A 16520-nucleotide genomic window follows, 5' to 3' on the forward strand; every position below is an offset into this window, starting at 1 on the left:
ATATGTTATTTTAATCGTCTACCACGCTATATTACACATGTTAACGTAGTTACTTCTCAATGTGACACCTATACATGTATAGGACCTTTCTGCGAAGGAGTTTGTCCACTGGAATGGCTCTGTACAATATGGAAAAAAATCGGTATGGCTTTATGGGAGAATACTGAGCTGCCACGAACTGGACGCCACGCTCCAACCCTCTTTTATACTGGATATTGTATCCTGATTTTGTTTTTGTTTTCTTTATTTTGTCGCACGATCACGGTTACGGACACCGGCTGCGGTGGTGGAGGCGGGCAACCGTGCGTGCACCAAAACCAGACCTTGTTGAGATCTCATAACTCCTTGCGCTGTACAAAATAAAGATAAATAAGAACAAGCGTAGTCATAGAAACGGAGAGGTGAGAGTGTGAAAAATTCAACTAGCTTCATTTCGCGGAAACTGATGAAAAAGCGAAGCAGGTGACCTTCCCTTCATCATTTCTGTTTTGCAGGTCTTTCAGACGTGTTGAGTCGCGGCTCTGCATTAAACACTCTTCGTCGTGCTTTAAGGTGGTAATAAATATAGCAACCGCCTTCTACAACCTCAAAGTATCACGTGATAGTGGTGTAACTATGGTAACACGATGTCCACTTGCTGTGGCTGCTAATTGCCTTCCAATTTTCTGTGGAAGTTGTGTCCAGCTGGATTTATCAAATTTTTGTAACACATAGTTGTTTATGATGGCGATAGTTTCTGCACAGATTTCTGCCGCAAGTACCCCTTTGTTGGGCTAACTGTCACGTTCATTTTCAGAGGAACAGTGATGAATTGTCTATGAGATTTACCCACATGTCTGTCACGCGTGCACGCGTAGGATCGTCACCCCCTACCCCCTACCCCCTACCGTCACCCCCGGGGTGACGGTAGGATGCCTACAAAAGTCACCACGGATCTCGGAAATCAAAGGATTGACCAAGAACAGCTTCGTTGATAAAATCTAGCCAAGCCAAGACCAGCTAGGTGCCAACTAGCTCTGCTGTGACCCATCACTGCACGTCTTCGTGCATGCTGCGCTTATCTTTTGAAACTGAGAGAAGCAAATATTGTTGAATATTTGTTCACATAGTCTATGCAAACGCAACAACAACAACAACAACAACGACGATGGCGACGACGACGACGACTACGAAAACCAGTTTTTTTTTTCGGGAGGGGGGGGGGATATCTGTTTTTTTCTCACGATATAATGTCGAAACTGTTGTTTTGAAAGCAGCTAAAGTAATGACTCGTGCGGCATACACATGGTATAGTATAATACGGTAAGTGCATAATATTTAATACATATACATACGGTACTGTCAAAAGGACTACATTATTTTGCAGGATATATAAGCTTTGAAGAAATTAAAGATAGAAAAAAAACATAAAAGAAGGCGAGAGCGACAGTAATACCACAGCGTCAAAACATATAAAATTGCACTGATAGCATGAGCTTGTAGTGAGATACAAGATCATATTTAACACATTTTTCAGCACTGTGGAATACATAAAACTAACTGCTGTACGCCATAACGCTAGAACGTTTGCTACGGGAATACACACGTCGCCACTCTCACAGTAAAGAGATTGATTGATTGATTGATTGATTGATTGATTGATTGATTGATTGATTGATTGATTGATTGATTGATTGATTGATTGATTGATTGATTGATTGATTGATTGATTGATTGATTTGTGGGGTTTAACGTCCCAAATCAGAGTAGAGAGAGTGCAAAGTAGGGCACAAGTAATAAAGCTCCAAATCAGTGCGATACTAAGCATACTCAACCCGTACAGTACCCAATTGGACCGGGTGATAACAGGGACCGCTTATTTTAACCTCAGCGCATCCTATGTTTCTGCCTCTTGAAGGTAAAACTGACAACGAAAAGTACAGGTTTGACAACCCCATGGCCAAACGACGCTCAGAACGAGGGCTCGAGCTATAACGCGGGCGCAAGCACTGCTTTTAGCAGAATCGAATGTGTTATGTGACGCGAACTGTCCGTTGTAGGCTCGCAGGCGTGCTGGCATAGGCGCACACGCACGTTAATCTACGGATAAGTCAACGATCCCTACGAAATCACTCCCACGGAACTGAGCCCCAAGGAACGATAAGTAGGACAAGATCGTCGGCAACGAGAGGAAAGCAAAAACAATATACAGCCACACGATCGGCTGTTGTATGGCGAAATTCGTAATAAAACTTGCTTCTGTTTTGTTTTGTTTTCTTTTACTTCACCGCTTCACCAGTGCATCACGAGCGCACAGTTCAACGACACAAACGAGCTGAATTAATTAACTTAGGACTGCGGGAAAAAATATACCGACACAACTTTCACAATACACGCCGCGCAAGCGATGTTCGCTCGAAGGCAAACGGGACGTGTATACAGTGGCCACCATCTCTTGCGAAAGTGGTCGGTCTGCGTTGGCGTGCCGCCACGCATCAAGGGCATGCCACTTACACGTGTGCAAGCTGATGTAAGACCAGGTGCGCGAATAGATACATCTTGACAATCCGCGAGCGCGACCACCTCTTGACTGCAGTCCAAGTGCCCTCGACCATTCATAGGCACGTCCCTCTACGCCCCCCCCCCCCCCTTCTCGCCGAAGGGATTTTTTTCGGGGGTGGGGGAACCTTTTTGATTTTGTGGCGAACCTCCTTGAAATAGTCATTTTTAGCACTGCATGTCATGGCGAAAAAAGTTCGGGGGAGGGGGGCAGCACGGTCCCGGTGTGCCACCCCCTAGATACACCACTACCTTCAGAGGAGGGGGGGGGGGGGCGACGATTCGTTGCAGTGCCCCCTCCCTGTTGTGTCAGTGTGGGGCGTACCTTGCGCCTACTCCCCCCCCCCCTTATGGGACTACAGGAGGGGGGGGGCAGCGCCGTCATGACGTCGCCAGTAAACCAAGTAATTAAGGCGCCATAATTGGTGTGACGTTGCCATCATACCAGTTATAGAGGACATATAAGTACAAACTGCATAAAAAGTTCACGTGACGCGATATCTATGAAGATAAATATCGGGCATACAACAAAGCAAGCCGCTTTCAACTAAATGTATGATGTGGGTTCCGCCACGCGCTCCGCAGGCTGCGTATCCGTATTTGAGGCTATGAATTTCGAGTATAAGTGAATCAAATTTTGTTGTTTTCAAACGAAGAGGCGCGTAATATTATTCGCGGATGGCTTACACTATCTCTACACATGACTGATTAAAGGCAGTCTCTAAGAAACAAGTGAAGAACGAATAAGAACACACAAAAGTATAACATACCATTATGTAGACCATGTAGGGGTTCTCAAACAGGTGCCCTGCGGGCCACATGTGACTCTCGTCGTGAAGCAGCAAATTTCTTGTTTTGAACTTCATGCTTGTGAAGCCGTGAGCTGCTAGTATTTCGATTGAGGCGAAGTGCCACACGCCTGTGTGCTTCTCAATGAGAACGCAAATCCGGGTGGTCTATAGCTTCTCCGTAGCGCACGCCAGTACATCGTCTGTTATAGCAGTCTATCTGGGACGTTGAACCCCGTAGACCATAAACCAACCATCTTCTTTCGTTCAGCAGCCTTTCATACGGCGGAGTGCACGGGCGATGAGTGTCCTGCTTGATGGCAGTCGCGCGAACAAGTAATATAGCTATACCGTAGCTGTGGCATTGCACGTACGCGTCCGCTTCAGCTACGGGAGGTGCGGGGTTCGATCCCCAGTGCCGGCCGGCCACCCACCGGTAGCTAAACAGGGTACAGGGGAGCTTCGAAGGGCTGTGACGCGTCGGCCCAGTGGTGAAGCTTACTCTGCCTGGATACTCCCAACACGCTGCGTGGGGACCCGGTAAGTAATATAGCTACAAGTGCCAGTTGTTTCGTGACCGGCTCTTCTGATCACTCTTCAAGGCCTCAAAACAGCGTGCTCTGCTTGCACAGGATATCCAAATAATGAGTTAGAATTCAGGTACATCTGTTGAAAACATTACAAAGCCATTTTGAAATAGCGCTGGTATTGAAGTGATTGCTTACTTTCTTCAGTATCGAAAATACCTAGTTTTATCTTTGCGGTGCTTAGAATGAATAAATAGTAGCTGAACAATTACACTCTTCACGAAACCGCCCTCTTTCGTTAACTAGCATTGTTCACTCAGTGCCTGAAAAGAAAGGTGCAAATACAGACAGTATTGGTGCCAATACCAACTTGACTCGTTCTCTCACTTTCGGGAAGTCTGAATTCACGCCTCTCCTTTCAAAAAGCTTTATAATTGGCTTTTGAAGCGGGAAAAGTAAGTAATAAGCACAGTTTCGTTACTACCTCTCTCAGTGAAGGGCACATCCACAGTTCTGCGCAGGGGGTAGGGGTAAGGAGGGATTAAAAATGATAGGGATGAATTAAAGGTATAGAGATAGAGAGAGGGGCAGGGACAGCTACGTACGGAAGTAAGGAGAAGATAGGAAAGATGGACATGGTCGCAGGAGTTCGAGGATGGTGCACCGTGCACTCGGCGAGAGCTTTTGTCGGCATCAGGAGATGGCGTAGGGTGAGCCAGTCAGCCAGAGATGCGCTGTCGTCGGAGATTGCGGTGGCGTCGGCACGAAATCCAGCGAGCAAGATTCAAAAAGCTTTACCAGCCTTTTAATCCCTCAAGAAGTGCTTCTAAGACATCTTACTTATCTGTCACTCTTTACTCAAAAGAGCGACAGCAGCGAATGCGCTGCTTGAACATATCGCTTAACAAGGTTGTTCCACTGATCGTCATCAGCACCAAAATGATGCATCAACCTTTCATAAAACACAAGAGGAAGAATTATTATTATTATTTCATTTGCATACAAGGAAAGACCTGGACACAGAAAAAAAGACGGAGAGAGCAGGCTATAGCAACTGCCACCTGGAGGGGCACAACGCGTGCTCACTCTTTCGGGAGGAGGGAAAAAAACAGAGGAAAGGAAGATAAGAGGGGAGAAAGAGGAAAGAAGAGAGCGAAATGAAAAATTGGCAGAGCCCGCGTACAGTGGGAATGGATGATATGCGAAGCATGAATGAGAAATGTTCATATGTCCCTTTAAAACCAGCACAACGTTACGAGGTGAAAGTAAATGATGCCGTACATGACTTCCGTATCATGATTATCATGTTCAGACGTGTCATAATTACCTTCGTCATCTATCCACGTCACGTGATACCGAACTTAGTATATGCGGAGCTAGCGAAACGGCCATGAGCACGCTATGAGCGTGGTTTGTTGTCATGTTCTTACATGACACGCGTGTCAGGATTATCATGTTTGCACTAGTCATATATTTCGTCATCCATTCACGTACCGTAATACCAAATTTGGTATATGTGACGCTAGCGAAACGGCCTCGAGGGCATCATGAGCGTGGCATGTAGTCCTGTTGTTACACGACACGCATGTCATGATTTTTATGTAAGGGTCTGTCGCTTGTGTTCGCCATTCAATCATGTCATACCATACCAGTTTTGCAACATGCCATGTGAACGAAACCACCGCAAGAGCCGCAGGAGCATGAAATGTAAATCATAACATTTATGACATCCATTTTTCATGTTATGACTAGTCAAACACGTTCTTCAGACAGTCATGTTATGTCATACCAAGTTTGCTAACGATATAATTATCGAAACGGCCAGGAGAGCTAAATGTCGTAGGCGGCTAGATAGATAGATAGATAGATAGATAGATAGATAGATAGATAGATAGATAGATAGATAGATAGATAGATAGATAGATAGATAGATAGATAGATAGATAGATAGATAGATAGATAGATAGATAGATAGATAGATAGATAGATAGATAGATAGATAGATAGATAGATAGATAGATAGATAGATAGATAGATAGATAGATAGATAGATAGATAGATAGATAGATAGATAGATAGATAGATAGATAGATAGATAGATAGATAGATAGATAGATAGATAGATAGATAGATAGATAGATAGATAGATACGCTCAAAGTCGCAAAAGTTCGCTAAAAAAATGCTTCGCGTTAAAAAAATACGAATATTTAGAAGAAAGAGAAACGATAGAAAGAAACTAAGTCGTATGTGTTGCCTTTCAGTTTAATAAAAGATAAAAATGTTAAGGCAAAGGTTGACGCAAAGGAACACGTTCTTGCTCCCGCTTCGCTCACATGATCAAACAATCTCTCAAGACATCACGCGAAGAAAGGATACGGAACATTTAAGCAGTGTGATATTCAGTACAACGACCAAATGAATTTCGTGGGCCCGACATACAAATTGTGAAGGCAAAAAGCGGCGGAGATTGCAGCCTCCAAATAACCTGCGGCGCTGCCCAAAATGTCCAGCCCGTGGGAGCCTGTGATGTGTGGTGCGCGTTCAAAGTGCGCGCCTTCGAAAAGTGCGCGAAATTAAAGGATGACCGAGTGCACGTGCTGGGTCGCCTGAACAACGACGACGCCGAGGACCGGTACACGTGAGAGCGTGGAGCGCAAGCATCTAAGACCATAAAGAAAACAAGGGCCAATGGCTGATCACCACGGAGTTTTGAAAGGCCAATCAGAACGAGACAAGTGGGCCAGAGCTGAAGCAGGAGCCTGAGCAGACCAGAGCAAGGAGAGTTCGAGGAAGACGGGGCAAGCGGAAGGTCGTCACCGGACCGGGCGCTGAAGATGGGCCGTCGGGCGTAGGACCCGAGCCTGCAGGTCTTCAACCGGCCGGGGCCTCCTGCCGTCGTGTTCCCGCTCCAAAGGACCGTGGCCATCCGGTCCTGAACTCCTTTCCAGGGCCTGCGGACTTTGGTTCCGGCAGGCGAGCTACAGCCGTCGGGCTCCGGGCCCGAGCTGTGCGCCCAGCTGCTTGACTAGGTCGACCCTGGTTCTCTGACGCGTCACCACCAGCCTGCGTTCTCTCGTCACAGACGGGTCCACACTCCTAAAGCCAGAGCCACCACGTTCCGGCCTGGTTTCTCGACGTGTCGTCAGCAGCCAGCGTTCCTTCATCCCCGTCCTGCCCGCGTCCTGAAGCCGGAATCACCGCGTTCCGGTTTGCTCATCGTCGGCGGAATTCAGCGTGTGGGTGAGACCGAACATATATCTTGCGCTACTCCCATCACTCAGCCCCTTTCGAACGTTAGGTTTAGTTACTGACTTTGAACGTTCTTGTTGGGTGTTTACAGATGTGTTTCGTCATGTCCAGTCAACTGTTTATTAAGTGTTTTGTTTTGTGAGGAATCTTTGTCTTTTTACTTTTCAATTAAACGCATCACAAATTGGCGTCCGCGACAGGACAAAGTCGTTTGTTTTTCATGTAGATTTTTCGACGCGATGAAAGCCATGAAAAGCACTTCGGAATTATTAGATCTGGCGGAGAGTATAAGTCTCAAGGGAGCGGAGTTCAAGGAGTGGTACGACAAGCAAATGGCGCAAGCGCAAGAGGAACGGGCTGCGATATGTGACGCTAAAAAGCAGCAGATTGCATTGCAAACACACGCTAAGAGAGAGGAGTTCGAGCGAGAAACACGGGCTAGGAGAGAGAAGCTCGAGCGAGAGACACGCGCTAAGAAGGAGCAGCTTGAGCTAGAAATGCGTGAAAAGAAAAGGCTGCTCGAGATAGAGATGCGCGAAAAGAAGAGACTGTTGGAACTAGAATATGAGGATTTGCAGCAGTGGCTTGAGAGGGAAAACGCTGAATATACGTGGTCTGAGAGCCAGAGTAGTCAACCAGTGGATGAGGTGTGCTCTGAAAGCAGTTACATCGGGAGCGATTTGAATTTACGTGAGACTGACCCTGTACCTCGTCATGACCTTTCGCTAGAGAAAGAAACTCTGAAAGAGTATGACAGGGAGGTAAACAGTCAAAAGACTAGGAGACTCGATAAGCTTATTGAAGCGCAGGAATGCTTCGTGAGCATGGAACAAGAACGTTCCATTCAGAGTAAAGGGTATTTTGAAACCTGTGAGAGGTCAAGCGCACTTTATTCAGAGGTAGGATTGCCTCTGAATAGCTCCGCTGAAGGAGCAATAAAAGGTCTCCTAGGTAATGCCGGCGAATGCCATAATGAAAGCTCTGATGTAGCAGCTACCTATTGTTTTGGGCCACTGGAGATAGCAACAGACGCTACGGACATGGTTTTTCACCATGATTATAACTTGCCCATACAGAGAGATGGCTTGTGTTCTCGGGAAATTGTAGATGATGCTTTTAGAAGAATATTGGAGCAAAATGCAAAAGCACTTGTTGAAGAACAGAGAGTAGAGTTGCAATGTAGGTCAGCTATATGTGACAATGAGGGTAATCACGATGACCCAGGCAGAAGGGTTGAAAGTATTGATGAACAAGCAATACAGAAAGCTGAAGGGATGGAAAGTGAACCAGAAGGCAGTAATGGTCCAGCAGGTTATTGTACGAGGAAGGACGCCGACTGGTGCTCTTTGGCATCTTCGGTTGAAGAGGTCGCTTCTGTTAAGATGTCTCAACGATTAGCGGCTTACGAGCTCAAGCAAGGCGTTCGTGGGAAGGATGAAATGATTCAGGCGTGGTTGTACTGGTGCGCCTGGAGGCAACGCCTCCGACTGGCATACAGACATTCCAGCGTGTATGCTTGTGATTTCGAGGTTGGGAACCTGGTGATACACAGCTTTAGGTTCATACGAGCTTACGGTCGAGAATTCTTCCACTGGCTTCCGATTCCTTACTCTTGTCAAATGGTTAGAGCAGTTAAACGTCTTGTACGGGACGCTATAACTTAAGCGTCAAATTCGATTTCCCGCTGGTTTCTTTTGGATCTTGCTTGCGGACCATGGAAGGGTGTTGCTTGTAAATATTTGAAGAAGTTACATGCAATGTAACGTTAACATGATGTATAGTTTTTGAGATGATAGGGTATATATGATAAAAAAAGGGGTGGTGTACTACTAATTTGGGGATTTTCACAATCCGCTAGATGTGTCCATACTTTTTCTCACTTCTTGCGTATTTTGAGGTTAGTGAATGTGGACCTTTGGGCAATGCAGTGAACTGTGTGGCGGACATATGTGGTTTAATTGTGACGTAGTGCAGAACGCGCACTCATCGGCAGTTTTTTTTTTTAGAGAAAAAAAAAAAACTTGAATGAAAGGGGGGCGTATGTGATGTGTGGTGCGCGTTCAAAGTGCGCGCCTTCGAAAAGTGCGCGAAATTAAAGGATGACCGAGTGCACGTGCTGGGTCGCCTGAACAACGACGACGCCGAGGACCGGTACACGTGAGAGCGTGGAGCGCAAGCATCTAAGACCATAAAGAAAACAAGGGCCAATGGCTGATCACCACGGAGTTTTGAAAGGCCAATCAGAACGAGACAAGTGGGCCAGAGCTGAAGCAGGAGCCTGAGCAGACCAGAGCAAGGAGAGTTCGAGGAAGACGGGGCAAGCGGAAGGTCGTCACCGGACCGGGCGCTGAAGATGGGCCGTCGGGCGTAGGACCCGAGCCTGCAGGTCTTCAACCGGCCGGGGCCTCCTGCCGTCGTGTTCCCGCTCCAAAGGACCGTGGCCATCCGGTCCTGAACTCCTTTCCAGGGCCTGCGGACTTTGGTTCCGGCAGGCGAGCTACAGCCGTCGGGCTCCGGGCCCGAGCTGTGCGCCCAGCTGCTTGACTAGGTCGACCCTGGTTCTCTGACGCGTCACCACCAGCCTGCGTTCTCTCGTCACAGACGGGTCCACACTCCTAAAGCCAGAGCCACCACGTTCCGGCCTGGTTTCTCGACGTGTCGTCAGCAGCCAGCGTTCCTTCATCCCCGTCCTGCCCGCGTCCTGAAGCCGGAATCACCGCGTTCCGGTTTGCTCATCGTCGGCGGAATTCAGCGTGTGGGTGAGACCGAACATATATCTTGCGCTACTCCCATCACTCAGCCCCTTTCGAACGTTAGGTTTAGTTACTGACTTTGAACGTTCTTGTTGGGTGTTTACAGATGTGTTTCGTCATGTCCAGTCAACTGTTTATTAAGTGTTTTGTTTTGTGAGGAATCTTTGTCTTTTTACTTTTCAATTAAACGCATCACAAATCATCACGCGCATCACGCGCACCACACATCACAGAGCCCCAATCAAAGTTGCTTCGCGTCATATAAAAGCGCACTTCGCAACTGCGAGATGTGCAGCGCGTATAGGGGCCGTCGAAGAAAGAGTGGGTATAGGGCGTGGGTGAAGGGGAACCGGAAAAGCCGCTTTGTTTGTCGGCCCGATGGCGAGGTCCGAGAAAGAGAAAACAAGACCTCGAGAACGAAAGTGAGTTGGGGTCGCCCGCCGCCTTTCCCATGGTATACTCTCTAACTTGTCCGGGAACAGTCGGAAATGAGTTCGCGGAGTCCGGCACGGCGAGACGGAAGTTTACCTTCCGGAGAACGAAGAACCTCGCCGTGACTTCGCGACGTCGCCGAGACCCGAGTTTGCGGTAACAGTGTACAGATGCGTGGATTAGCCGGAAGCCCAAGGCCATTGCTACAGAGCAAACACTCGTAAGCACTGTTACAACGCGCTCGATCTGGCGTCGTACGAACAGGAAGAAAAAAAAAAAGGTGTTGGAGTCATCGTAGCCCGCTTCCGAAACCGGAAGTCGTTACGACTGCTCCAGAGCGAGGCGATAAACAAGACGGCGGTTGGGCCCTTTGCGGTTAGTCGGCCTCGATGGAGCTAGTCGGTCGCTTCAAGCGGGAAGCCAACAGAAAAGCGTCCTTCGAAGGTGAGTGTCAATTGTACTTCAGGGGAAGGTCGCGAATATTAAACTCCATGGGTAAATCTCGTCTTCGAAAGTTCTGCACATGTGCTATATTCCGGGAGGGTCAGTTTATGCGGACCGAGTAAATGTGCACAGTGTATGTCGCACGGTTAAGTAGCGTACGTGTTCTGCGTAGATTGGCTAATTATAAACTGAGAGGCGCTAAAATACGGACCACAAGGAAAATAAGGACACAGACGACGCTCAGGGAAACTCGAAGAGTACATTGGTGCCACTCTGTTCTAACTAATGAATATAGTTTGAAACGTGAAAATTCGCGTTAGTATAGGTCAGACGAGGGGCAGTGACCTTAAGACATAGTTCTTAAAAAGCACTCATAAAAATCTCCTCAGGAGCTCAAAACTGCAGGCTTGAACACTGGTGCCCTTTCGTATCTACTAGTGTTCGTAAGGGGTACACATACGGCAACCTGCCGATGCAATCGGATGCCTCGAGGGATGCTCGTAGGAGATCACAATCTGCGAAAGAAGTGGGCATTAATACCGTTAGAATGTTTCGACAAGCTTCCGTAAGCTCTATCTTGATCCTGTTTTATTTTTTATTTTATTTCTTGTGGAGCATCTGCTGCGAACTCTGTCAAGTAGAGCAACACTGCTGCTCGCGATCTATCGATAAGGCCGGTTCGGCATTAAAAAAGGTGTCAGGAGTACACTCGATGCGGTTGCCGCACCCGCATGGTTCTATTTAGCTGCGTAAACCCCGTTTCAACGTATAGTTATCTCTGCATCTTGCCGACGTTCATGGGGTGCTGGCAGCAATGCCCGTTCCCGTGACAGATATCAGAAATCTTCCCTTTCTTAGGTGCGCTTTTACATTTGCTGGATTTATTAGCCGATGAATTGCTCATTGACAGGATTGAGCGAGATTTCCTCAAGAAACTTTTCTTATAGGCTAAGTTTCTGTGAATACGGGCTAAGAGCGTGATTACTAAAGCGAAACATGAGCTGAATTCAGAAATCTCTTCTTCTGTAAGGCCTGTTTGCAAACAATTTCTGCGGAATCCTACAAGGTGGCAGAAAGGTGAAGAAAGGAAAATTGACAGGTTTGTTTGTTGTCACAATCGTGCTCCCTCTTTGCCATCGCTATTGCGATCACGTGTTTTCTAACATGTTCATTTAAGGCACCGTGGATATGTGCATAGATATGCTATGCCGAATGAGGCTCTGACGTGGCGGGCAAAAAGCGTCCGTCCCATCCCATTTCCTTTGATATTTGCTGACGCCAAATGCTGATACTACGGAACACCAGCGTAAGGTTATTCAAAAACGCTACATTGGCAAACATAAGCGCAGTACGAAGGATGATGAGCTATTTTATGTACTGTGGTGAGAAACAAAACAAACAAGTGAAAATCGTGGTCATAAGCTCACTTTTTTACTTTCTGCCTCTTAGCTGTTGCTAACTCCCATTTTTCGAAGCAGTGCAAGGAAACAAGACGTTATGCCTCACTTCTATATCACGCCCCCCCCCCCCCCCCATTTTGCTGTAATTTCTCAATTGGTAATTCTACGATATCATAAATAGGACACGTGCACGTCATTCGAAACAAGACAGCATGCAACATAGGTGTTCTGTTGAATAAAGATTCCTCATAGATATGCGTGACTGCGTGTAAAGGAAGTTACAAAAAATAATTTACTTGCTGAACTTGCTTCACTTCGACAGCTTGCTGGGATATGTGGTGCAAGGTCAGGGATAGTAATGAAGAGAATTACAGGAACAGCACCCGTGGATCCTGTGTGGTGTGTGGTAGTGAGTCTGACCCGGCTCTGGCAGCCAGTGCAGTGCTGTGTGGGCCAAAATGCGTATTCGTCGAACAGCTGTCGACTGTGTATATAAAAATTCCGAGTTCCCAATTTGCGCCGTACGCCAAAGTGCTCGGAGTTAGTTGCAAGGCACATTCGTTTACATTGCAAACGCACGCCTTTCATAACCATAACTTGGTATTGGAATGTTAAACCACAACAGTTATTATTGGCACTATATTACTCCTCAAATGCTTCACGACTCGTATCCAATGGCCGTTGTTTATGCGAGTACGGAGGTTTTGACAACGCCAGGTTAGTTCTTGCTTAGATTATAAAGCAACGTACGCGGGCTTTCATAGCAAGCCCGGCACCGTCATCCGGAGAGGTCATCCCCGGCGAAGGTGACAAAGGCAGTGCTCAAATTCTAGGAGACATCAGACTTGCAGCGGCGATTATAGACCGATGGCGACATCATGACCGTAAGATGTGTTATAGAGCGCATGCGAGCTTCCCCCCGCCCCTCAATCTATCTCCATATTTAAAACTTTCTCTGTCGCTACCGGTGAGTCCATACGTAGTGATTGCACATATACGGATTTCATGGAAAGACGTAGAACAACCCTATACATTGCGATCTCACTGCGTGGACGACGCACGCTGCATATACCCACAAAAGCTGCCGCTCGCATTTCAGTACACAGCAAAGTTGAGTGAGTGCATAGTGTTACGTATAAATAAGCAGCCCAGTAAACGTCGCGTCACACGTGTGATGCAAATAACGACTGTTTCTGCTCATCTTTTTCAAATTTATTCATTCCTTTTCTGGGCTTACCCCTTTCATGTTTCTCTAGTTAACCCAGTCCTGCGCATGTTGCAACCACGTTATACCCAGATTCTTTATCTCATCTGCCCGTCCACATTCGTGCTATACCCTCGCGCGCCTGCCTTCTATGGGGATCCAATTTTGTTACACATAATGGGCAGTGATTATTCCGCCTTTTCGTTAACATGCACTGCCCATGCAAATTTCTTTTTGATTTCGGCTAAGATGTCCTTAGCACACGCTTGTACCCTGACCCACTCTGCTCTCCTCTCGTTCCTTAAGATCACATCTATAATTTTTTTCATGGCTCTCTGCGTATAGCTGTATAACTGCGTAGCACGAAATTATCCATTTCACGAAGGCTTCGCATTGTACAGATACTAGCACACGTGTTGATTTGGCGCGCATTTCAAGCTATGCCGGAAATCTTCCACTGCATGTCCAGTTATCTCTCGTTCGCAAGCGACAGCGAAATTTGTCCTATACTTACGTTCTGGGTGCTTGTAAATTATCTGCCATAATCTGACATATTTAAAGCATCGTTTGGTGTTTGCTTGTACGCGCCGAATCAGTCAGCCCCGCCCAAGCATCGGGCCATCGCGGGCATCGACGCCTGAAGCCAAGGCGGAATGCTCCGAACGCAAGCGACGCCCACATCGCTCCCACCATTCCCGTATCTGGGCGCCAGTAGGGCCGGAAGTAGAGAGAGCGAGATCGCGTAACGGCCAACAATCACACGCCGTGCATTGAGGAGAGCGGAATTTAGCGCTCGCTTGCCGGCTACTTCCGGGCGTGATTTGGGTGCAACGTGAAGAAGCACCACGGTGTACCGCTTTACGGACGCTGTACATGTAAGATGGAAGCTGGCATGCCTTCCACTCGGTCAACCTTCTCCGATATTGCGCCACAGCGAGCCTTCCCAAAAGTGACGGCGCTGTGCTTCGGCGAGCTTCTTCTGTCCGCGTTATTTCGGCGCGCTGGAAAAGTTGGTCGTGATTTGCATACTCCCTGTGCCTTCTTTTTCTCTGCTGGTACTGCAGTGCTCCATCGCTGCAAGGCATGGTCTGTGGGCCTCCGGAATGATTTAACTTCCGGTTTTCACGTGCTGTATTTGTTGCAATGTTAGGCGGCTCGAGCAAAGAATAACCATTCGGACTGGTTTCTCGGTTAGGCGGCTCGAGCAAAAAATAACCATTCGGACTGGTTTTGCGATATGGCCCAGCTCTGAGGGGCTTATACGAGTCCACACTACCCCCAAGAAGGAGTCGCAGGCTCGACTCTTGATCACTGATATCGCTAAGATCTCTATTTGCGCAAAACGTTGAGCTCGGAAAAGGAGTTCGTCAAAGTGATTTCTGTCGAATGAGTGGGGCCAGCAAAGTGTGACTGCACAATTTTGACAGTACCCTTATAATTGGTGTTTCAACAAAACTGCACACCGAAGAAAAGGCGATAATGGAGATAACGTCCTCTTTATTCTGACTCACCTTTTTTCTTCTTTTTTTACCCATCTTAATGGCGAGAGCTGTAATTTGATGAAAGTTAAATTATGTTGTCATACATTGCCATTTATACTAAAATTCGCTTTTCTTTTGTACAAAAGAAATAGAAATGACGAAGGCTCTCGCAAAGACAAACAAGCATGGTAAATTCAATGTTTCAAACATGAGAAACAGTGTGTGAACATTTTGTATTTGTTTTACAGGTGCAATAAAAACAGGCGGCGTGCGAGCTATACTAAATTTTGCGATAGGCTGATTTGCAATAACGCTCTGCCAAGCATTTATGGCCCCTACATTCTGAAATAACATAAGCCAACGTCACCCTATACTTCTTTCTATTCTCCTATTGTTGTAATGATAATATCTGGGAAGCTTTTGCGTCCCATGAACACGATATGATTATGATAGACGCCGTAGTGAAGATCTTCGGAAATTTAGACCATCTGGTGTTCTCTACGTGCACTGACATTGTACACTACACGGGCCTCTATCATTTCACCGAATTTCGACTACCGCGGCCTCCTGTTAATGTTAGGCTTCATTTTTTCTGCAAAGTTTACTCTTACTTATTTTTTTTTACATAGAAGTATCGGTAATGAGTATTAACGAACTCACGAACCCTAACGGCAGTCATGGACAATTCGCTCAGAGAAACGTGGATGTGGCAAAGTCCACATAATTAAGAGCGTTCCCGAAAAGCGTCCCCCACTTAACCGGGTTAGTTAAAGCTGATAGAAGATGATAATTAAATTAAAATAATTTTAATTAGTAGTAGTACTTTATTTACAGTAAGCCAAATACAGAGCTCACTGCAGGGGCAAAGGGCTAAAGGCGAACAGCCTGACAAAGGCCCTTGTCCCTCCGCAGTCCGTGACAGTGCAAAGCTTAAACATCAGCATTGGCAAACAATATATATATTCAATACATTGGTTTCAAGCAACCTGCAATTGTACACACAAAATTCAAACAGGCCCCGCCGCGTTGGTCTATAGTGGCTAAGGTACTCGGCTGCTGACCCGCAGGGCGCGGGTTCGATTCCGGCTGCGGCGGCTGCATTTTCGATAGAGGCGGAAATGTTGTAGGCCCGTGTGCTCAGATTTGGGTGCACGTTAAAGAACCCCAGGTGGTCAAAATTTCCGGAGCCCTCCACTACGGCGTCTCTCATAATCATATCGTGGTTTTGGGACGTTAAACCCCACAAATTAATCAATCAAAATTCAAACATAAATAGCATAAGAAGTTTACATAACACATTTCAAGAATTAGAGGTCACTCTCGTAAAAATTCACAACTAAACGATATCAATAAAACAACTCAAAAACAGACACAATATGCATGCGGATACAGTGAATTGCGCTGTATACACTCGTATAATGACATAGAAATTTATGAACAATTTAAGCATTTGCAGAGGCATGAGACTCCATTACGTAATTTCGATAGTGTAGACCGGTGGTTATGAATAAGTTATTTATTTGTTTCTTGAAAGTCGCACTACTAGCCCTAAAGTTCAATTGATCTGCAAGGGTATTTAAAACCTGAGGTACCTGGTAAGCAACACTTTGTTTTCCATACATGGTTCTTGTTCTAAAAGCTCGTTTCTTTTGTTCTCGCAGACTGTAGTGTGGTCTTTCGGTGCAACTTTCTTCTTATAGCTT

The 16520-nt window shown here is 46.6% G+C and overlaps 1 protein-coding gene across 1 annotated transcript in view; it reads left to right on the plus strand.

Annotated features, from left to right (window-relative positions):
- The first annotated feature begins 10320 nt into the window (after positions 1-10320).
- Positions 10321-16520, plus strand: part of LOC119169543 (uncharacterized) — a 56448-nt gene continuing 50248 nt past the window's right edge. The window contains exon 1 of the mRNA XM_075885826.1: positions 10321-10732. Within this exon, the coding sequence (XP_075741941.1) occupies positions 10678-10732 (55 nt within the window). The 5' untranslated portion in view covers positions 10321-10677. The remainder of the gene's footprint in view (positions 10733-16520) is intronic.

This window comes from Rhipicephalus microplus, chromosome 2, assembly GCF_043290135.1.
Source record: "Rhipicephalus microplus isolate Deutch F79 chromosome 2, USDA_Rmic, whole genome shotgun sequence".
NCBI classification, from domain to species: Eukaryota; Metazoa; Arthropoda; class Arachnida; order Ixodida; family Ixodidae; genus Rhipicephalus; species Rhipicephalus microplus.